Genomic DNA, 23,874 nt, shown 5'->3' on the forward strand with positions numbered 1-23,874 from the left:
ATTTCACCCTTATTATCAATGAACCCAGAACAGCGTTTTGGCTTCACAACAAGCCCGCGAAGCTAGCTAAAACTGAGAATGAGCTTCCTCTTTGAGCAGGGCTTTGACTCCAGGTCGACTTGAACACAAGATTTATACAGGGTTCTCAAATTGTTTCATTTAGGTGGTATGAAGTGTGTCTGGATTTGTGGAGATGGCACATTCATTGCGTTAAATATTCCTATTGATTTTTAATTCCTGAAATTGTAATACAATAGCATAATATATAAGAACTAAATGAAGCAATTTAAATGCAATTTAAAATTGCTCAGCACCTAGCACTGTGCGTTACAATTGCCACAACAGGCCAAAAGAAAAAGAAGTGTTCAACGAAGGCCCCTCACCGATCTTCAAGTGGTCCAGAAGGAAAAATTCTGGGGGAACCACTGATCTATAATAATTATCTTCATAGATGACACCAAAGTCCAGCTAATCATGAATTCTGTTTCCAAAAGTGATCAAACAGCAGCCCAACAAAGCAGAATGTGAAAATGATATGCCGTTCCTCATTTTTTCTCTCAGCCTCTGGTATTCCAAGATATACTTCTTCTGTACATTTAAGTTCAGTTTTAGCCATCATGGCGAATAACTGTTCTCCTTCCAATCAGCCGGAGAAGGAACAGTTCCAGGGCACTTTCTTCCCTTTCCCTGCCAGAAAGAATATTCAAGACAGCAGAACTAAAGAGAACCCTATTATAGCTCCATCCATCAGCCAGAGAACTAAGGGCTGCAGGGATGTGTGAGTTTGGGTAGTGCATTATTGCTGCCTACTGTAAGAATTTGCTTGAAAGGTGAGGCATAAATATTAAAAATTAATAAAATTGTATAAAAGAAAAAGGGACAGATCCTTGCTTACCTGAATGTAGGATCTGAACCCACAACCCCATAGTAACTAAACGAAAGTACATTGGCTAATACTCTGCCACAGCAGAGTCAGAGGTACCAGATGCAAAGGGCGGCAGGATCCTGGTACCTTTCATATATTACATCTCTGAATACATTCCAGTCCTGGCGATTGTTTTCCTTACAACAACTCTGTCAGCAGTGTGGAAATCACAAAAATGTGGGCACAACTTTTTCCATTGCTGACACCTGCCACATTTCCACCTCCTTCACAGTTGTTGATATACTTCTTCTGTACAACTAAGCCATCCCTCCAACTTGCATATATTTTCCATCAGCACTTCTTCACAATGGCATCTCTAGCCATGCTCCCAAATGCACAGTTCAAAACCCCAGTCGATGGAGGCTAAACCAGGATTATAAGCACGGATTTCCTTACACGGATTTCCTAAGTCAGAACGACTTCTGTATTCGAACAGACAGCAGCTCTCAGGCCGGAGGTCTTGCCTTTGACTTCCTTCGCCTGAGGGAGTGGGTTTGAGCTGGGGGTGCTAGTGGAAAAGAACAAGGTTGCAGCCGGGATTCTGCCCCCCTCCCTTACAACTGTAGTCCTTTTTACCCTTCCTTTAGACAGAATGCATAAGGTAGAGGATCAAGCCATACGCAAGCATTTTGCTTTAATAATTATGGCTTGTGTACGTATGGCTTGATTCTGCATACACCCTACACACTGTGATAATTATTGTAATAATTACTGTGATTATAAATTATTATTTTATTATTATTAATTGTAACAATATCCTATGCACCCTATGCCCTGTGATAATTATTGCAATAATTACTGTGATTATTTTATTAATTCATGACCATTAATTGTAACAATAATATCCTATGCACCCTAAGCACTGTGATAATTATTGTAATAATTACTTTGATTATTATTTATTATTTCTTTTTGCTTATTCTATTATTAATTGTAACAATATCCTATGCACTGTGATAACTATTGCAAAAATTACTGTGATTATTAAGTATTCTATTAATTTATGACCATTAATTGCAACAATAATATCCCATGCACCCCACGCACTGTGATAATTAAATATTTTATTAGTTGTTATTTCATTGCTAATTAAAACAATTGCTAATTGTTTTGTCCCGTGCTCCCCCCCCCCAACACATGGGACCGGGGGTGGGGGAGCAGCTACTCTGACGTCCCTCGGAGCACCTTCGAAGCAGAGGCGCCCTCCCCAACCTCCAATGTCTATGACATCACTCCGCTTCGCCAGCGAGAGCTCCGCCCCAGGCAGGAGGAGCCGGAGCGAACCATTGCCCCCAAAAGCAGCGGGGGTGGAGGGAAAGAAGGGAGATCCCGTCTCACGGCTCGCCAGGCCTCGCGAGCGCCGAACCTTCCCGCTCACCCACACGGACCGCTGAAGCGACGCTTGCCCCGGGAGACCGCAGTGTGTAGGCGCCTTTTCTACATCTGTGCGTGTCTCCGCTATCTCTCCCCCCCCATACGGATGGATGCCGCCGAGCTCAGGCGCGAAAGAGAGAGACAGAGACAGAGAGCGAGCGCGCTTTCAGGCAGCTGGCGCGAGGGGGGGCGGCTGCGCCTGCGCGAACCGCGCTGCCGAGCCCTGCGCTGTTTCCCTTTCCCTCTTACGAAAGGGCGGGAGGGGGAACGAGAGAGAGGGAGGGGGGCGCGCGGGTCTCTCTCTCGCGCGCGTGCGCGGGGCAGGTAAGCGGCTGTTTGGCGGCCGTTGGGGCTCCGTGAGGCGAGGGAGGTTGGGGGGGGGAGGTGGGTCCGGTGAGGGAAAAGAGAGGCGGCGGCTTCTCCTCCTCCTCTCCCGCCCTCACACGGAGAGCGATGGAGAGAGCCCTTCCCGCCAAAACGGGGCAAGAGGCGGCTGCGCTGGCCTGGCGGCCTCGGGAAGCGCCGGGGAGGCGGATCCTGAGGGGGAAACCTTGACTATTATACCGATATATGTGCGTGTGTGTTTGCGGTTACCTCAGGCGCTGCGCTTCCTTCCACAACCCTTGTGCCCTCCCTCAAGAGTGTCGTGAGGACGGTGTTTTCGCGTGTCGGCGGCGGCAGCAGCGCCAGCAACAACAATATGAGCCGCGATTTCAAACCCGGGGACCTGATCTTCGCCAAGATGAAAGGCTACCCGCATTGGCCAGCCCGGGTCAGTAAGGCGCCGCCTCCTCCTTCCCTCCTCCATCCCTCCTTCACCTGCGTTCCCACGAGCGCGCTTTTCACGCGCGCGGGGCGGGGGAAACGTCCGTGGGGAACCCGCCCCCTTCCCCTCCACTCGCTTTTTTTCCCACGGGGTTATTCGGGGTTCACCCGTCCGGACCTCTTGCCCCCCTCCCCTTGCTTCGTCCTCCCCTCGCCGGCCTCTCTCTTGGGAAGGGAGGGGGCGTGTTCGTGGCGTCCCTGGAAGTGACTTCTCCATCACATTGCAAGGTGCCCACATGCTGCGGTTCGGCGCAGGGTGTGTGTTTTTCAGCTAGGTGGTCTTAATGACCTGCAAAAAAGGGTTATATTCCTCCCCCCAAAAACTTGGTGGGCAAATGGATTGGGCCAAATCAGGTGAATGGCTGAGAGCGCTACCTGCTCATGGCGTAGCTTTGGGTAATTTACATGGTTTTAGCAATGAGTCCAGAAGTGACTGTGGAGGCCAATTCTGGATCCACACGTCCTTCCACAGTGGGGACATACCATAGGTTTCTGGGCGGGATTGGATCCTGGTGAGGGTTTGCCAACCGATCCTTCCTCTTAGCACGGTTCTTCCTTGTGTCCTGAGTTCAAATGTCTTCAAAGCCCATGGTATCTGAAATGTGCACGCACACGAAAGCACATACCAATAACAAACTTAGTTGGTCTCTAAGGTGCTACTGGAAGGATTATTTTTTTTAATTTTGTTTCAAAGCCCGTGACACCTTTGGTAAAGGCTGTTCTCCAATTGGAGCGCTTGCAGGCCAGTGTTTCCCACTTGTCACTGTTTATACTACATTTTTAAAGATTTGCCTTAAGAGAGTCTTTAAACCTCTTTTGTTGACCACCAGCATTACGCTTTCCATTCATAAATTGGGAATAGAGTAATTGCTTTGGAAGAGCATTCACACAACATGACCAGTCCAACAAAGTTGATGTTGAAGAATCATTGCTTCAACACTGGTGATCTTTGCTTTTTCCAGTACACTGGTATTAGTTTGGGTAATTTAGTAGGGACACATTGGGTTGCGTGTGTCTGTAATAAAAAATATACCTATCCATCTACCTAAAGATGTCTGGGTTAGAAAAGTATGTGTGTTGTCTCTTATTTTCAGGTCGTAGTCTAGAGTCTTTTCTACTGACCAGTTAACATTCAATGTGAGACATTGATGTTGTATACAGTGTAAGGTGGGAGGAGGGCAGGGGGGTGTCATTTCTAAGGGAAAATAACAGATAGAACCTACCAAAGTAACACTGGCATATTGGGTTGTTGTTGTTTTAAGAATAAACTATGTAAAAGGATGAAGGTTACTATCCCCTCCCTTCTCTCTCCCCTGCTCTCTTCTTCCCCAGATTTATACTTTCTATAACATTAGTGTCTCACATCAAAATATTTTAAAAAAACCAGAAGCTGTGTGTAGGTTTGTAACCAAGGAAACTCTTTAATAACATTTTTAATTGGAAATTAAATTTGAAATGGCTAAAGAGAACTAACTGGGGCCTGTTGAGGAAAAGGTCAGAGTAAGATGCTCCTTACCAGTACCGAAAGACTTGCTTGGAAGCCAGTCAATATTTATCCAAAGACAAAAAAAAAAAAGAAAAAGAAAAAAAGATTTGGGGCAATTCTGCATGACACAGAATCACAGACCAGCATTCAAAGGTGCACAAACTAGATCACAGCACAGATCCTAATGATTTTTCATACTGCCCACTCTGTAATCTTATCTGACATTTTTTCCATAGCACTATATTGCCAAAATAAATAAAAATAGTTCAGCGTGGATCCTTTGGGTTTCTTTTCTCCACATTCAGCTACCCACATGCAACATTATGCTGGCTACGTTATAAAAAATTAAGACATCTGAGGAGCAGTTCATCAAAGTCTTGTAACCTGAAGATTTAACAAGTTTAGCATAAGCTTTTATGGAATCATGCATCAGTTAGCAAGTGTGGCAGTCTGTGATTAAATCTGCATTTAAAAGAAGGCAAATTAAGAATGGTGACTGTTCACCATAGCAATTATTGTGATAATACAATCATTAGATTTACTGTTGTCCCTATTCAGACCAAAATGGATAGAATCCAACTTCATTATTATTACTATTACTTGGTCACCTTACACATAGGAAAGAATTTACACAGAGCAGAAAAGAAAATAGAGTGACTTACACATACAACACAAAAACTAAAACCAATCAATAAAAACCTTTAAATAAAAGACTTATCTATGCAAATAAAATACAGTTCTAGCAGATCCTGCCCTTCCAAAAACGGCCATAAATACTAAAAAAAAAACAAAACCCTTCAAACTAAGGGCCAAAAGCCCAGGTAAAGAGAACAGTTTGCCTAGAGCCTAAAACTAGATAAAGATGGTGCCAGGTGAACCTTCCTTGGGAGAGCATTCCTCAAGTCAGGAGTCACCACTGAAAAGGCCTGTTCTTGTGTTGCTCCCCTCCAGACCTCCCATGAAGAGCCTCAGATGATAATTGCAGGATCCAGGTCAGTTCTTCATAAGTTCTAATTAAACTGTTTCACACTGTAGTGTCCCTTTAAAGTACCTTTTTTGAAGAATAAATAAATTCCACCTTGCAGTGCTTTGCCCTGTGTAACTGTCTGTCACAGCTAATTTGATGCTCTTTTGTAACTGTAGGGATGGTGCTTGTTACCTAAACAAAGTGGTCCCTTTGGATAACACCACACTAATTAAAAGAAGTGCCTCCATGCTGAGCAGTTATAACTGGGAGGCAAACTGATACCTTCTTCCAGCAGCCAACAAAATCAATGTCAGAATTAGCAGGGAGTCATTCCCTCATTATTAGCATGATCCTATACATGTTTGCTTTCAATAAGTCTTGCTCTGCTCCATGAGGTTTACTCCCAATTAAATGCACATGTTGTTGTTTAGTCGTTTAGTCGTGTCCGACTCTTCGTGACCCCATGGACCAGAGCACGCCAGGCACTTCTGTCCTCCACTGCCTCCCGCAGTTTGATCAAACTCATGCTAGTAGCTTCAAGAACACCATCCAACCATCTCATTCTCTGTCGTCCCCTTCTCCTTGTGCCCTCCATCTTTCCCAACATCAGGGTCTTTTCCAGGGAGTCCTCTCTTCTCATGAGGTGGCCAAAGTATTGGAGCCTCAGCTTCACGATCTGTCCTTCCAGTGAGCACTCAGGGCTGATTTCCTTCAGAATGGAGAGGTTTGATCTTCTTGCAGTCCATGGGACTCTCAAGAGTCTCCTCCAGCACCATAATTCAAAAGCATCAATTCTTCGGCGATCAGCCTTCTTTATGGTCCACCTCTCACTTCCATACATCACTACTGGGAAAACCATGGCTTTTACTATACGGACCTTTGTTGGCAAGGTGATGTCTCTGCTTTTTAAGATGTTGTCTAGGTTTGCCATCGCCTTTCTCCCAAGGAGCAGGCGTCTTTTAATTTCGTGACTGCTGTCACCATCTGCACTGATCATGGAGCCCAAGAAAGTAAAATCTCTCACTGCCTCCATTTCTTCCCCATCTATTTGCCAGGAGGTGATGGGCCCAGTGGCCATGATCTTCGTTTTTTTGATGTTGAGCTTCAGACCATATTTTGCGCTCTCCTCTTTTACCCTCATTAAAAGGTTCTTTAATTCCTCTTCACTTTCTGCCATCAAGGTTGTGTCATCTGCATATCTGAGGTTGTTGATATTTCTTCTGGCAATCTTAATTCCGGCTTGGGATTCATCCAGCCCAGCCTTTCGCATGATGAATTCTGCATATAAGTTAAATAAGCAGGGAGACAATATACAGCCTTGCCGGACTCCTTTCCCAATTTGGAACCAATCAGTTGTTCCATATCCAGTTCTAACTGTAGCTTCTTGTCCCACATAGAGATTTCGCAGGAGACAGATGAGGTGATCAGGCACTCCCATTTCTTTAAGAACTTGCCATAGTTTGCTGTGGTCAACACAGTCAAAGGCTTTTGCATAGTCAATGAAGCAGAAGTAGATGTCTTTCTGGAACTCTCTAGCTTTCTCCATAATCCAGCGCATGTTTGCAATTTGGTCTCTGGTTCCTCTGCCTCTTCTAAATCCAGCTTGCACTTCTGGGAGTTCTCGGTCCACATACTGCTTGAGCCTTCCTTGTAGAATTTTAAGCATAACCTTGCTAGCATGTGAAATGAGTGAAATTGTGCGGTAGTTGGAGCATTCTTTGGCACTGCCTTTCTTTGGGATTGGAATGTAGACTGATCTTCTCCAATCCTCTGGCCACTGCTGAGTTTTCCAAACTTGCTGGCATATTGAGTGTAGCACCTTAACAGCATCATCTTTTAAAATTTTAAACAGTTCAGCTGGAATACCATCACTTCCACTGGCCTTGTTATTTGCAGTGCTTTCTAAGGCCCATTTGACTTCACTCTCCAGGATGTCTGGCTCAAGGTCAGCAACCACACTACCTGGGGTGTACGAGACATCCATATCTTTCTGGTATAATTCCTCTGTGTATTCTTGCCACCTCTTCTTGATGTCTTCTGCTTCAGTTAGATCTTTACCATTTTTGTCCTTTATTATGGTAATCTTTGTACGAAATGTTCCTTTCATATTTCCGATTTTCTTGAACAGATCTCTGGTTCTTCCCGTTCTGTTGCTTTCCTCTATTTCTTTGCATTGCTCGTTTAAGAAGGCCTTCTTGTCTCTCCTTGCTGTTCTTTGGAAATCTGCATTCAATTTCCTGTATCTTTCACTATCTCCCTCACATTTTGCTTGCCTTCTCTCCCCCGCTATTTGTAAGGCCTCGTTGGACAGCCACTTTGCTTTCTTGCATTTCTTTTTCATTGGGATGGTTTTAGTTGCTGCCTCCTGTATAATGTTGCGAGCCTCCATCCATAGTTCTTCAGGCACTCTGTCCAGCAAATCTAAATCCTTAAACCTGTTCCTCACTTCCACTGTGTATTCATAAGGGATTTGGTTTAGATTGTATCTTACCTGTCCAGTGGTTTTTCCTACTTTCTTCAGTTTAAGCTTGAATTTTGCTATAAGGAGCTGATGATCTGAGCCACAGTCATCTCCAGGTCTTGTTTTTGCTGACTGTATAGAGCTTCTCCATCTTTGGCTGCAGAGAATATAATCAATCTGATTTCGATGTTGCCCATCTGGGGATGTCCATGTGTAGAGTCGTCTCTTGTGTTGTTGGAAAAGCGTGTTTGTGATGACCAGCTTGTTCTCTTGACAGAACTCTATTAGCCTTTGCCCTGCTTCGTTTTGATCTCCAAGGCCAAACTTGCCAGTTGTTCCTTTTATCTCTTGATTCCCTACTTTAGCATTCCAATCCCCTATAATGAGAAGAACATCCTTCTTTGGTGTCACTTCGATAAGGTTTTGTAAGTCTTCATAGAACTGGTCAATTTCAGTTTCTTCAGCACCAGTAGTTGGTGCATAAACTTGGATTACTGTGATGTTAAAAGGTCTGCCTTGGATTCGTATCGAGATCATTCTATCATTTTTGAGACTGCATCCCAGTACAGCTTTCGCCACTCTTTTGTTGACTATGAGGGCCACTCCATTTCTCTTACGGGTTTCTTGCCCACAGTAGTAGATATGGTAGTCATCCGAACTGAATTCGCCCATTCCCGTCCATTTTAGCTCACTGATGCCCAGGATGTCAATATTTATTCTTGCCATCTCATTTTTGACCACATCCAACTTACCCAGGTTCATGGTTCTTACATTCCAGGTTCCTATGCAATATTTTTCTTTACAGCATTGGACTTTCCTTTCGCTTCCATGCATATCCACAACTGAGCGTCCTTTCGGCTTTGGCCCAGCCGCTTCATCAGCTCTGGATCTACTTGTACTTGTCCTCCGCTCTTCCCCAGTAGCATGTTGGACACCTTCCGACCTGAGGGGCTCATCTTCCAGTGTCATAACTTTTATATGCCTGTTGTCTTTGTCCATGGAGTTTTCTTGGCAGGGATACTGGAGTGGCTTGCCGATTCCTACTCCAGGTGGATCACGTTTGGTCAAAACTCTCCACTATGACCTGTTCATCTTGGGTGCCCTGCTCGGCGTAGTTCATAGCTTCTCTGAGTTCTTCAAGCCCCTTCGCCACGGCAAGGCAGTGATCCATGAAGGGGAAATGCACATAGGATTGCAGTTTAAGAGAAAATTGTTTGAATCTGTTGTCTTTGGTGGTCAATGACTAACATCTTATATAGATGGGATCTTCTGTTTTCAACCTACTTCACAAGTGTTCTGAACATTATAACCACCAGTGATTTCTTTACCCCTTTTAGTAGTTTCCTACTAAATCAAAGTGTTTCGTTTAGAGTAAATGTTGCTTTCCCCCTTTTTCTTAGGTGGATGAAGTTCCTGATGGAGCAGTCAAGCCACCTACAAATAAAATGCCTATATTCTTTTTTGGCACACATGAAACGTAAGTCCTAAAGTTACAAAGCTATACTGGTTGAAGTAGAGTTACTTGGCTGTTGAACTATGGGTTGTACATATTTTAGAGCACAGAGGCATGACAATATCATTTTTACATTGGGTTAATTTAGTGAAAATGATCTTTTCCCAGGCTTAGTCTAAAGAGTATTTGTTTTCTAAACACAGAACCCTGTTTGTTATCCTGTATTATATTACACTTGTAGTTATTTAATTTTGCCACAATCAACAGTGTATGTCAGTACATGACCAGGACTTCTTGTCATGCTATAGCTGATAGGAGGTGTGAGTTCTTTGTTGTAGTTCTGACCTTTGAAGGCCCTGGAAGTTGAAACCCACAGAAACAAAAAACAACCGTTACTGCTCTTATTGGCTGGTGTGTGAGTCAATGCACCTCAAAAAGAATAATCTAGAGCTGAAAAACGTGTAGCATAGGGCAACCAAAATGATGAAGGGACTTAACCAAGTTCTCTGTGAGGAAAGATTATAACATGTAGGGCTTTTTAGTCCAGAAAAAGGGCAAATGAGGAGGGACATGATAGAGATGTGTCATGTTTACAGACAAAAGGATTTATCCCCCTCATAATACTAGAATCCAATGAAGCTGAATATTGGTAGATTCAAGATAGACAAAAAATACTTGTTCACAGGGTACATAGTAAAAATCACTACCAGAATATTTAGTAATTGCTACTACCTTGGATAGTATTTAAATTACATTAGACAAATTCATGGAGGATAAGCCTATCGAGGATACTATCATGATGGCTGTGTACTGTCTCCATGATCAGAGGCAATATCCCCTTTGCCTGGTGCCTTCATTATACACCTTTAGGCGTCAGGTGAAAATTTTCCTCTTCAACCAGGCCTTGGTCTGACAAACATCCTACATACTTTTAAATGTGTTTGCACCAGGGAGGGGATTATTGGTTTGTTTTAGTTTTGCTCTTGTTTTTATTGCGTATTTTGTGTTTTTATCCTGTATATGCTGTGAACTTTCCTGAGATGTGCAGATGAAGGGAACTCAAAGAATATAAATTTAATTATTAATAAGCTTTCTATGAGTTATTCCCCTCATCACAAAACTGTCCAAAAAGTACACCCTGCATTCATGGGAGCTGAGGCGAAGTGTTTTGAGAATTGTGGGTAGTTATTTGGCATAGCATAGAACTAGTGTGAAGTGGCCTCTCCTGCAGGTCTTTGCACCCTGGAGCAGTTTTCCAGTCCAGCTCTTCGAAGAGACTGTGGAGCAGGAATGAGTGGGGAAAGTAGCAGACAGTGTGTCGGACATTGTAGAGAGAGACTGGAAAGAAAATGGGAAAGGAATATGTGCATTATACTTTGTTAGACCCAGCATCTGTTTACACCATGACCCACAGTTCTTTGAGAATTAGGCATTCCAAACATTTTGTGCAGTCTTATTGTAGCAAGTGGAGCTAAGTGGAGGCTTAGCATCAAAGTATAAAATCAATGTTTTATGACCCTGGATCATATACTATAAAAAATTGCAGTTTCTCCCTCCTAATTTAGTTACTTTGTACCTTACCCAATGCTACAGTGTTATTTTTTCAGTTGGAATCATTAGATCTAGGCACAGTATTCCAGTGTGACATGTAGTATTATATTTACTGTCAAATTTCAATCCTTTCCCTGATAACTTTAAAACTGATATAGCACTTTTCACTACAATAGCACTGTTGAATGTGCAAAATGCCACTTAAGATTAGTGGTGATGGGGAGAGTCAGGGATAGGAAAATGGATTGAATATTTTATGAATTCGTTTTGGGGGATGACTTCACTTCCACATTACAATCCCAAAATAATGCATGTGTGTGGTTACAGCCTACTGAGACCTATGTATATGAAGTCAGGATATTCTGTTTTTGTTCCTGCATATATTGTTGTTTGGGGGCATTTGAGTGCTAAATATCTACAATATTGGTTACCTTGTTTCTTCCTGATAATTTTAGAATAAATAGCACTGAATACATTAGGTTCTCAGTTACCAGTGTATGAGAAAACTTCTACTATTTACCTGTGACTGCTCGTGAGGAATTTGTCCAAGTCTTTTAGAAATTATAGCCTTTATATTCATTAGTAAATGCTAATAATGACACTCAGAAAAGCTATTCTAAAAGAATAGGTTTAACTAGTAAACGGTTCCTATTCAAATTACCAGTTTTAATAAGAAATGTGGAGTGTACCTTGAATATTTGGGTGTCTCACTTTCTTTGTAGAGCATTTTTGGGACCAAAAGATATATTCCCCTATGAGGAAAACAAAGACAAATATGGCAAACAAAATAAAAGGAAAGGCTTCAATGAAGGCTTGTGGGAAATTGTGAACAATCCAAAAGTAAAATTTTCTACTCAGCAGGTAAGATACTGTCTAATGTGTATAGACTAACAATTTAGTCAGTTATTTCTAGTACCTTATTGACCTGACAGTGTCTGTTCTGTGTCCTGAGCCTATTATGCCAATATGATGTTATCAGGAACCATAGGTATCAGAACGCTGCTGTTGTAGTTTAATAGATCAGGTTCCCCATTACTGAACTGGACATTTCATGCGATTGCCCCTACCTGTCTTCTCACATGACTACTATTCCTTTTTAGAGTACCTGCTCACAGTTAAGCAAATGGTCAATCGCAGGCTTTTTTGAGAAGCTATCTTCCACAGGGAAGGGCAGCCCCTGCCAGAGTAAATGGATAGCACAATTCTTGTAGAACAAGTGAGTGGCAGCAGCTGCGGACTTTTCTTACAAGGCTTGTTGACAAGACAAGAATTGTATATACTTGAGGTAGCCAATGTGGAACCTTTCAGATGTTGGACTCAAACTCCCATTATGCCCAGCCAACATGATCAGTGGTTGGAGATGATGGGAGTTGTAATCCAGCAACATTTAGAAGATGCTACATTGGCTAACCCAAATATCCTTACAGCAAACTCAGTTCTCCAAGTGCTGGTCCTTATGTAGCCAATGAAGGAAGTATCAGTATGCTTCTAGGTTAGTACAATAACATTTACGAAAATCCCCAAAGGAAATGCTTGCGTTGACTGAACAACCTATTTAGTGCTATGTTTAATGCAGTCCTTTAATTGTAGGGTGGATTTCTAAATTCATTACATAGTAAACCCTGGTGAGTTCAATGAGCCTTTGAGTAAATTTTATTACAACTGTTCCATTAAGCACGGAAGTTTTCTGTATAGTGTTTTTAATATTTGCTTTATGCAGCATGCTACCCTGAAATTTGATATGATGAAGTGTTGTATAAAAACGTTGCATATCTTTAATTGTTTTTTAATCACCCAATTTTGAAATTGCTGCTCTTGTGTCTTTGTTTCCTGCTGATTTACGTATATGTTGGCAATATTTTTGTCCATAGCCCCATCCAGCTATTAGCCCTACAGTTGTTAAAGAAACTGCTGAAGAAACTAGCTTAGATACTACGGAGGAAAATGAACAAAAAATGGTGCCCAAAAGGAAAAAGCTGACTGCTCTTAAAGTAAGTGATCAAGATCTCATCCAGTACTACAATTCTATGATTTAGGTTAGTCATGAGTGGCTAAGAATTTATTTCATTGGGTCTACTCTGAGTATAACTTGGTATACCATCACCTTGTAATGTTAAAGATAGGGCAAAGGTGAGGGTATAAAGTGCAGTATGGACAGGAAAAGGCGGTGGTAAATCAGTTTCCTTCATTGGATATAATAGGAAATTGGTTTAGGAAACCAGAACATCTTCATTAAGGTTATGAGGACAGACGCAAGAAGGGAGTTGTTTGCAAATGGATGGTGGGGACATGAAAACTGGACCATTTTCCTCCTTTGAATTCTGTTTAGGCTTTTGGAGGTAATCACCTCTCCACCTGATTTGAAGTCTTTGCTAGCTCTGTTCTTATTCCTGTTCCTTATTTTCTGTTGAGGTGAGGTCAGATTACTGGAACACTAGAGGATTTCTTATGTGACCCCCTTAGCTTCTTCCCAGCCTGCCAAAAGCAATTTACATACAGTGGTACCTCTGGTTACGTACTCAATTCGTTCCAGAGGTCCGTTCTTAACCTGAAACACCACTTTAGCTAATGGGGTCTCGTGCTGCCACCGCACCGTCATTGTGTGATTTCTGTTCTCATCCTGAAGCAAAGTTCTTAACCCGAGGTATTATTTCTGGGTTAGCAGAGTCTAACCTGAAGTGTATGTAACCTGAAGCATATGTAACCCGAGGTACCACTGTATTTCCCCTTGCAAAAATATGCTGCCGTTTCATGAACCCTAACAAAAGGACTGTTAAAGGGAGTTACAGTCAAATTACTTGATTAATGGTGAATTGGGATTATCATAGAACAGCACTAGTGTCAAGTTTGTTTTCCATACCTTTGGTATTTGCTTACGTGATCAAAGGGTTTTGTTTATTTCTGCTAACAACTCTGAATGCTAAAGTAATTATATATGCACTTAATTAAATCTAGTTAAGTGTTGAATAGATCACTAGTTGTGCTGATTGCATTATTGCTTTCTGAGAGCCTTAATGCCCATTACATCATAGATGTTATAGGCACTGGCGGAGGAAGAGGGGGGCGGTGGGAGCGCGCCGCCCCTGGCAGAGCGATCCTGGTGGGGTTCCATTGTGGCTGCCCCCCGCCTGCGCTGGACGCCCCACCCCCGCAGGCAGCGTGCCCCACCCCGCCTGCTCTCCATCCCCTGGTGCCAGAGCATGAAGCTCCGCCACTGGTTATCGGAACAATTAATTGGGCATCAGGATCCCAAGAAGATGAGGCAGGAAGCCATGTGGTGATTTTGACTTGAGATCACTTCATTATCTGTGGACTGAACAAGACTGGTGTCCTGAACACAGGAGGGGCAGAATGTTCAGCACTTGTGATTCAGAAAGAAGCTCCACACTTCCAGTAGCCAAGGCACAGCTTACATAAAGCAATTCTACACAATTCTACACAAAGCAATTTTGATGTTCATTTATATTTAACAAGATTTATATACTGGCTAATTCAAAAAAACTCAAAGCTGTTTAGATAGCTTTGACTAAACAAAAAAGTTTTTGGCCAGCCTCAAAAAGAATACAATTAATGCACCTGATTAATATTCATATAGTTAAGTAAAGAACCCCTGGACAGTTAAGTCCAGTCAAAGGCAACTATGGAGTACGGCACTCATCTTGCTTTTCAGGCCGAGGGAGCCAGCGTTTGCCTACAGACAGCTTTCTGAGTCATGTGGCCAGCAAGACTAAACCGCTTCTGGCACAACGGGATACCGTGACGAATGCCAGAGCTTATGGAAACACCATTTCCGTATTCATATACCGTAGTTACATCTGTATACAGAACATAAAGCCTTGTTAACCTTCTAAACTGATGCTCATCCTGTGATGTTTTTCTCCAATGTGTATTATTGAAAAAGTTTTGAATCCCAAAGAAATAGATGGCACACACACAACCATGCTCAAGTGCCTGTTCAGCTCTGAGTTAAGAGAGCTGATGGCTTTCTCTTGTGTGAGAGTGTTCTGGGGCACAGAATATTTCTGGGCATTATGGTCAATGTATGATGATAACAGAGGAACTTCAGATACCTGCTACTTATGTTAGAGTTTGGGGTTCAAATGCAACCTGAAAAACTTGTGCCAGTATGCCTAGTAACCTTACAATGACACGTCCCTTACAGGCCACTAGTAAAAGAAAAGGTTGATTAAAAAGGTACAAGTTATGTATACCCTGTCTATGCATGGAGAGAGCATTTCTGACAGCTTGGATGAGGATTTTTAGGGCTGAACCTATATCTCATTGGGATCCTCTTATCACATATTTTATATGTGTCTGCCAGTCCCAGATTAGGAAATCTATATTAGTATAAGTTTTTGGAAAATGAAAAAAAAATCATATGGATACAGTTAACCATGTTTACTTTGCCTTTCAAAAACAAATTCTGATGATGTAGCTTCATGAGGACTGCACTTTCATCATTAGGCACCTATACCGACCTTACATAGATGTAAAATTTTAAAAATGTTATTTGTATCTCATTCCCAGGGTTCAGTTAAGCAGGATAATATAACCTCTGAAGTTGAAATAGAAGAAAAAGAGATGGAAATCTCGAAAGATGATGATTCTTCAGAAAAACCTAATGAAGTATGTGACTTCGATAAATTTGGATTGTTGTTCTTTTTTATTGTTCCCAGTTTACATTTAATTTTGGAAAATGAGGGTCACACACAGCTTCCCATTTTGAGCAGCACCTAGGCTCTGCATAAATACTTTTTTTCTTTCTGTACACAATACAACAAAGGTTTTCCTCTCTTTTTAGTGACACAGGTTTTTCTGAACCCCTTGTCCTCTCTGTAACTTTTTCTCTCTGACCATTGCTACCACTGTTATACTGCACTCTTTTGTTCTACCATTTCTCCATTAGTGCACATTGCTGCGGGTCTGTCTCCAACTCCCAGGACTGACCCCCTCTTCTTTAAAGTTTGGTAACAGCTCACAAGACTAATTGCATAGTGAGGGTGTGTCCGATGCAGATGGGCTATGCAGATTGCTTACTGAACAAGTTAGAAGAAGTAGTGCCCACTCCACTTTGCACCTCTGAATCCAGGAATGGAAGGAAGGAAGGATGTAGACATGAGAGGTGTTTGTATTTAATGCCAAACCATGATTTAGTGCTCTGTGCATATGCAGAAAGGAACCTCTGCATTCTCTGAGGCTTGATTGCCCGCCCCCGCCCCCATGCAAGGCCTAGTTTAATTTCAACTTTCAACAAATTTTGGCTTGCTAGATTTTTGTTTAAAATAAACTGATCAGTTTCCAAGTAAGTAAACTTAAAAATGTGGGTTATAAAGCTGGCTCATTAAACAAACTAGTTTATATGAAATGATACATTTTATAAAAAGTGAAACGAAACAGCTGAAGCTGTCCTCCCAGCAGTACAGAAGGAAAGGTTCACAACACCTTCTTGCTGCTTATAGAACTATTATTGAAGCATTACATGTGAACCAGGCCATAGCTACACAGGGATTACCTCATCGTCTGGCTGGGTGCTCACCCCACTTGTTACACTGGCATTTGGGGAGCTGCAGCAATGTGAGCCTGACTTGGTTAGCACAGCCTCAGTTCATTAAAACCAGTACTAACGGGTCTTTCCCAATATCTGCCATCTGATGCTTTTATTGAAGATGACTGAGACTCATACTTAAGTCTTCTTGCATTCAAAGCATATGTACTACTACTAAGCTATTGCCTCACCCCTTGAACATTCCTACACTGGCAGGATAACATGACTCCTTGTGGGAGGAGTCGATGCTATTGTTGCTGACCATCCTAGCTAGTAACTGAGTCAGTGCTGGTGTGTATAAGAGGAGGAGCATAGGCCCAAACTTTTATACATGACCCCAGGGGTGCAGGTAGGAACTGCAGTTTATCAGCTTTCACCTAACCAGTGTAACATACAAACAATGGCTTACAGATGAGAGAAGGCTACAAACAATGGTGAGCTGGAATTGCTTCAGGGGGCTGTAGTTAGTTTGCACAGACCTTGTTTAAATATCCATGTAACTGGAGTATAGCTAGCTAAATAGATTTGAGCTGTGTAATTTGATGAAGTTATTATTGTGCCTCAGACCTAAACACATCTAAAAACAAATCTCATTTAATTAGAGTGCACTTCCAAGTGTATAAATGAGTATTTTTTCCTTGAATAGCAAGTCCCTTGTGCTATATGAAGTGCTGTCAAAATTCTTCTCCCTTTCAAAGGTAGTTTGCCATGCAACATGTGGGCTGCTGCTTGAGAAAAAGAAATCCCTTAAACTCACGTTCGTTGGGACATGTAGAATTCCATGGGGTGGGTGGGGGCGTTAGCATAAACTTAATAATTTCAAAATTACACAGACAATTTTTACAGTTAATTTTAGTACTATTTCTGCCCTTAGGATATTGAGAAATCAGATGATGCACCTATCCCTAAGGTGGCTAGGAGGGGGAGAAAAAGAAAGGTAATATTTAGAACTTTATAGTTTTGTAAATACAGATTGGATTGCAAATTGTTTTTCAAAACCATTGGTTGCCTATGAAAAGACACACAAAAATAACCTTAACAATCACTACAAAAAATTCATTACTTCAGCATATATTCCTAATATGTATGAAATCAGTCCTTTTTCTGGACTCTTACTATCAGTCACACTTTTTTCCTGCCCTTCACCTACTCTGTCTTCCATGACAGTGGGTGGGATACAAATAAGTGAACATAATGATATTTGGTCAAGTGGAGCTCCTGCTAATGGGGGGGGGGGGCTTTTAAAGTCTATTTTCTTTACCCCCTGAAGCAGATTTTCAGGTGGAAAAGGAAACATTGGGGAAAATTGTGTCTTCTTTAATCAGCAAGCAGTGGGAGCTCCCTTTCCCTGAGCAGCACACAGAGGATCTTAGGATCCAACCTGGTGACAGACTCAAAGTGTCCCAGTGAAGAGGGACTTCAGCTTGCATCTTTCCAGTCTGAACCAGACATGCTATGCTGCATAGTATATATAATCCATTTTTCATAAGCTCTTCCAACATTTGGAACAGTTGTGTAGTTTGTTCAAATTAAATGAAGAAATTTGTTTTCAATACAGGCTGAAAAACAAGCAGAAGTTGAAGAGGCAGCAGTGGCAGCAACAGCTGCAGTGCCTACAGCTCCAAAAGCAAGTCCTAAAAGAGGAAGGCCAGCTGGTAAGTTACAGAGCCTGTAACTTGTTCCTAATGTATGCAGTCAGTTGAAATATGTTTTCTCCTCCCTCCCCTCTATCCCAGCAGGAACCCCCCCCCCCAAAAAAAAACCCCTCATACTGCTCATGATAAACTAGCATGTTGTATATGGAAAAATATCCCTGGATTGATTTTCTGTGTGCTTATATTGGGTAGAGAGATCTCTACTGCTTGATTCTGCTTATACTGTACACTGGTCAAAATGATGATTTAAACTTGAAATGGTTAAAAATCTTTCTACAGGTAACGTCATCATACAAAATTATTATAGAACATTGTTTTAGATATGAAGCTGTGCTATTTGGTACTAATGTGAATGTATTTGATTGCATTGTTTCATTTGTACAATACCCTTTTGAAAATGGGTTGTAAACTTTCTGTATATTTCTGTACTCCTGCAATAATGCAGTGATCAGCGAGATCTGCCCATCTGCAGTATTTTAATAAATATATTTGGGATAGCTGCAGTTTACAAAGACACCTATCCTCTTCCCCTTGAAATTTATTCTTATGCTGTGAGTCTAGGGTACCTGCTAAAATGGGAATATTTAGGTAAAACTTCTTGGGGACAGGAAGATAGCATTGTGCATACAAACACATAATGGATTGTAGTGTGCATGGTTAATTTGCTTCTGTCATCCCATAGGCATACATCTAATAATATATGTCATTGGTATCTGCAAACTTGGGAGCTATTCTAATAATTATCTATGGAATTGGGAGCAATGTTGTTGTAAACCTCCAGTTTTAGAGTTACAAAAGTATACAGAACATATGTTAATAAAAGTGCATTATTTTGTGTTTGTGTATGTTTGGTACACTTTCTAGTATAGAATAAATTAGCATGCTTATTAAGGACTGCAACTGTTTGCCTCTATGGAAAAACAAAGAAGCCAGTATATTAGGCCTTTCATAACACTTTGCATATTAGTATATTTTGTTTGGTTAACACATCCTGGGCTGCAGCATCTAGGATTAATTAAATTAGTCATCTTGTAGGGGTGATTCTCTCCAAGACAGTCAATTAAAATTGGGTTGAAGGGAAAGCTCCACTACTGGCTTTTTAATTTCATCTTTTAATGATCAGCTAAAGTGAAATAGTTAGGCTGTATTTAATTTAAACTTTTTTTATGAATCAGCTTCTGAAGTAAAGATTCCAAAACCCAGAGGAAGACCAAAATTGATTAAACCAGTCTGCCCTCCTGAGAGTGATGTGTAAGTTTATTTTTAAGCATTGGCATTTGACATGGAGAGTTAGGAATGCAATGGGTTAAAATAGAAATTACATCAAATATGCAAGTATGTATGAATGACTTGACAGATGAGTGCTTGAAGGGGCATATTGCTATTATGGGTTGACGTCTGTTTCACCCCAGATTTGCCATGCCCTATACCCTCAGGCAGGTTCCTGTGAAGATATAGCCAAGTCTTGTCTTAGGTCAGAAGAGACTTTTCTATTCCTAACTCAACTTCTCCCTATTGCAATGGATTCCCTGCAGCCACATAGGATAGAAGGAGGTGGGCAACTTGCTGCAGGGCCCATGTGTGAAACATCACCTAGTCTCTTGATCTATATCGTTCATGGATTATTACAGCTACTAGATGGAGATTGACTGGTTGGATCCATGAAGTGATTAACACTTCATTATGAAAGGGAGCACACAAGGCTGCTGCTTCAGAAAACATCATTGGACTCATGGTGAGTCACAAGCTGTTAAGTAGCTTCACATGCTCCTGTAAGTAATTTTGTGTTGGCTGTCAGGAGTATGGACCATTCCTTAGTTCACATTAAACAGGGGCAAAACTAGGCTTTATTTCACCCAGGTCAAAGACCCAGTTTGGCACCCTTGTTCATTTGTGCGCACACAGAGAGAGACAGACAGACAGACACTAGGAGCCTCAATGATGCCCCTCTGGAGGATTCACCCCCTGGTAGCTACGGTTCCGCTTGCAAATAATTCCTTTTCATAGGGAAAAGGAGATTGAGCTGGCTAGAGGGTAAAAGAAAATTTACAGTGGTACCTCGGGTTACATACGCTTCAGGTTACATACGCTTCAGGTTACAGACTCCGCTAACCCAGACATAGTGCTTCAGGTTAAGAACTTTGCTTCAGGATGAGAACAGAAATCGTGCTCCGGCGGCACAGCAGCAGCGGGATGCCCCATTAGCTAATGTGGTGCTTCAGGTTAAGAACAGTTTCAGGTTAAGTACGGACCTCCGGAACACATTAAGTACTTAACCTGAGGTACCACTATATTCTTTTTTTGTTTGGATTGCTTTTAGTGTTCACGAGGAAGATAAGAGTAAAAGAAAGGGAGCTGAAGAAAAACCACCCAAAAAACTGCAAAAAAGGGATGAAGAAAGTCAAAGAGAAGAAGACAATGTAAGAAAAGACCCAGATAAGAAAGAAGGCAAAAAAGAAGCTGAGCCAAAAAAGAAAACTACTTCCAAAGTGGGATCAGCATCAGCCTCAGATTCTGAAGAAGACGGAGAAGAGCAGGAAGGGAATAAAGTATGTGTTTGTCCAGTCTTTCAGTTAGGGAAACCTTTTCGTGCATGCCAAGCTATATTCTGTAGCTAGTTTCTGGTGCTCCATGTGAAATGTATTTTTCTTGTTTTATAAGGTAAACTGTTAGGACCTGATTTTAATGTAAAGCCGTGGCCAACTTCAATGGCTTGGTGCCACATGGCAAAAATACTTTAAGGACATGATGTGCTCTGTGCATCATGTGGTATTGATGATCTCATGGAAATTATGGGGCTATTTTGGAGTTATTTTGTTTAAAAGAATTTCTGTACTGCGTAATATTAAAAATCTAAGCAGTGCACAAAAATCCAACATAAAAACAATATTGGAAAAGCATATAAACAAAAATTCCGTAATAACAAGACCGACTTTTATGAGTCAGGGAAAGCTCAAATATATTTTTACAAGATGTCTGAAGCAACTGATGGCTTCAGCTCCTAAAATCAGTTTTCCTTTCTATTCAAAATTAAAATGGTACAGAAGAAAAAAGGAAGAAATATCCAAGGGCCTCACAGAAGGAATATTTTAAAAGCCCAACATGATCGTGAAGCAGCAGAGAGAAAACGTAAGCAGGAAGAGCAAACGGAAGTAGAATTGTGAGTATATTCTAACTGCTTTTGTAAAAATTGAGCAGTTATGTGACTAGGGCATTAAAAGAAAAGAAAGATTCTCTACCATTCTTTGTCTAGTAGTGTCTTTGTAAATACTATTTAAGCTGAAATCCTACAGCCCACATTTGGCTAACCAAAAGACAGTAGAAAGTGGCTTAAGTGCCTTTTAGCTGGTGGAAAGACCTGCTCTCATAACAGTGTGTACACTCACAAGTTACACTACCAGAGGCCCCCAGTACACCTCCAGAGAGCTCCATGGGCGGAGGAAGAGAAATGGGTATGTTGAGAGTGGCTGCAGATCCACAGGATCCTAAGCCTCCTAACACAGACTACGAAGCAGCACCAGCCTACTCTGTAGCTGAAATAGTTAACTCCACTCCCACCACTGCCATTGTAGTCAATGAGAAGAAAAAGAAGAAGACATGGAAACAGACACTATGACTTTAGTTGTGGCAGTAGCTCTGTCAAAGATTCTACCACCACCAGGATTGATCTGTAAGTCTCTAAAGTATATTCATTTGCTTCCAAAAGTTGAGCATTATTTACTTTAAATTGTTGGATAATTTTATAGGCAAAACAAAGAAGAAGGCAAAAAACCGGAAGCTAAGAAGATGGAGAAAAAACGAGGTTTGTAGTGAAAGCTTTTTTATGTTTAGTAAATTTTGTATTACAGAGGTATACCCAAAAGAAAGCATACACAGGTGTGTGTTTTTCTGCAGTTCCCTTTTCTCCCACATGTGTAAATGTCATTTCAACTTTTAAATATCTGCTTGGAACTGACAGCATACAGGAATTTAATTTGCTTTATAACATGAAAGCTCGATGGCTTGTCAAGACTTTGTTTCTATTCATAGTGTCATTGCAGAATCCATGATACCGTTAAGGTGCTAGGTACTCTTCATACATTAAAATGTGTCCGTAGGAATGTGCCAAGAAGACTAAGCTGCTGCTTTATATGAACATAAGTCTTACTAAAATGTTCTGGGTTTGCTATGAAAAAGCAAATTGCATTGTCTGCATTTCAGCTTAAATTTGTATGCCAATATTGTTTTGAGTACAGTCAGAATAGTGCAGTTTTATTACTGGCTTCCAGTTTTGCTTTATCAGTTTTGGTGTATTTTACTCAAAGTTGCTCAAAGGCATTTTCCCCATATGGATTTTATATTCACTATCATTTAAGATATGTTTCTTAATATTTAGAAACATCAATGGATTCACGACTTCAAAAGATACATGCAGAAATTAAAAACTCACTCAAAATCGACCACCTTGTGAGTATATTGTGCTAATACCATTTGTTTCTGAAAGCTGACAAAAGTGTGTGTTTGTGTGTGTGAATTAAAGTGCATTAAAAATGTATATTCTTACGAAACAACTTTTTGGGTTGGCCTAGTGGTGTCCTTTTCTGACTTAGTGATATACTTAATTTGAGTTGCCTTGGATTAAATAAGAGAGATGGTGTTAACTGTATGAAGTTTAGTGTGAGGATGCAGAATGTCAGAGTAAAATAGTTTGCTATATACACAGTGCCCCAAGAGAATAGTCCATTTTCTGTGAGTTAAGCCCATTCAGTTAAAATATTCCTGCTGTAAAATCACACTGAAGTCTTGTGTGTTTTTAATTTTACAATGTTTTGTCCAAAATTGTTTGTAATAGTGATGTTCCCTTCACCATCACCTTGAGATTTAACATTTGGGTTTTCATATATTAGGATGTAAACAGGTGCATTGAGGCGTTGGATGAACTTGCTTCACTTCAAGTAACAATGCAGCAAGCTCAGAAGCATGCGGAGATGATTTCAACACTTAAGAAAGTAAGATTGGTGGCTTTTCTCATAAAGGAATTATGAAGATTGTTTAGCCTGTTCATGAATCCTTTAATGTAAAACTTCTTTGTTTAAAAATAGTAGAATGCCGGGCAAGGGTTGCAAAACTTAATTAGCAATAAAATAGACATGGGGGGATTGCAAGAAAATGTTGATCCATGGGGTACTTTTCTTCAGGGTTTATCCTCTCTATTTCCCTTTCTGTTTTCCATTCCTGTCCATCTGTTAGCCAGCATTCTTTAGTTCTCAATGAACTGTTATAGGTGTAGGCAAGCTGGAACACTGGTATGCATTTACAGCTTCATCAAAGTATTGGCTTCCTTCATTTGTTTTTGTGGGCAGCTCCAACTTCCATCTCTGTGGACATAGAAAAATAGGTTCTTGATATGAACCAGGAAGTAACCCATCCAAGCAATGAGATCATTATTTCTGCCCTTTTTAGATTTGTGTCTCTTCCTCCATCCTCCTTTTCCAACCACTCCATTCCCTCCCCCAGCCAAGTTTTCAGTACCCACCCCACCCCACAAAACCCCAGTCAGTCAATATTCAGTTGTCAATGAGCAAATGCAGTTCTCGTGAAGCTGTCTGGGGTGGCTTCTCAACTTCTGCAAACTTCAGGGTTCTCACATGAC

At 41.2% G+C, this 23,874-nt stretch overlaps 1 protein-coding gene across 1 annotated transcript; it reads left to right on the forward strand.

Annotated features, from left to right (window-relative positions):
* The first annotated feature begins 2,649 nt into the window (after window positions 1-2,649).
* On the forward strand, window positions 2,650-23,281 carry PSIP1 (PC4 and SRSF1 interacting protein 1). The gene is made up of 13 exons (XM_082204996.1): window positions 2,650-3,071; window positions 9,439-9,515; window positions 11,765-11,903; window positions 12,914-13,033; window positions 15,570-15,668; window positions 17,462-17,524; window positions 18,146-18,242; window positions 19,418-19,493; window positions 20,563-20,791; window positions 21,287-21,402; window positions 21,989-22,044; window positions 22,618-22,688; window positions 23,129-23,281. Exons 1-13 carry the CDS (start codon window positions 3,000-3,002, stop codon window positions 23,264-23,266), a joined length of 1,353 nt encoding a protein of 450 aa, XP_082061122.1. The 5' UTR covers window positions 2,650-2,999; the 3' UTR covers window positions 23,267-23,281.
* The last annotated feature ends 593 nt before the right edge of the window (window positions 23,282-23,874 follow it).

Source organism: Podarcis vaucheri, assembly GCF_965113315.1.
Source record: "Podarcis vaucheri genome assembly, chromosome: 17".
In the NCBI taxonomy this organism is placed as follows: domain Eukaryota; kingdom Metazoa; phylum Chordata; class Lepidosauria; order Squamata; family Lacertidae; genus Podarcis; species Podarcis vaucheri.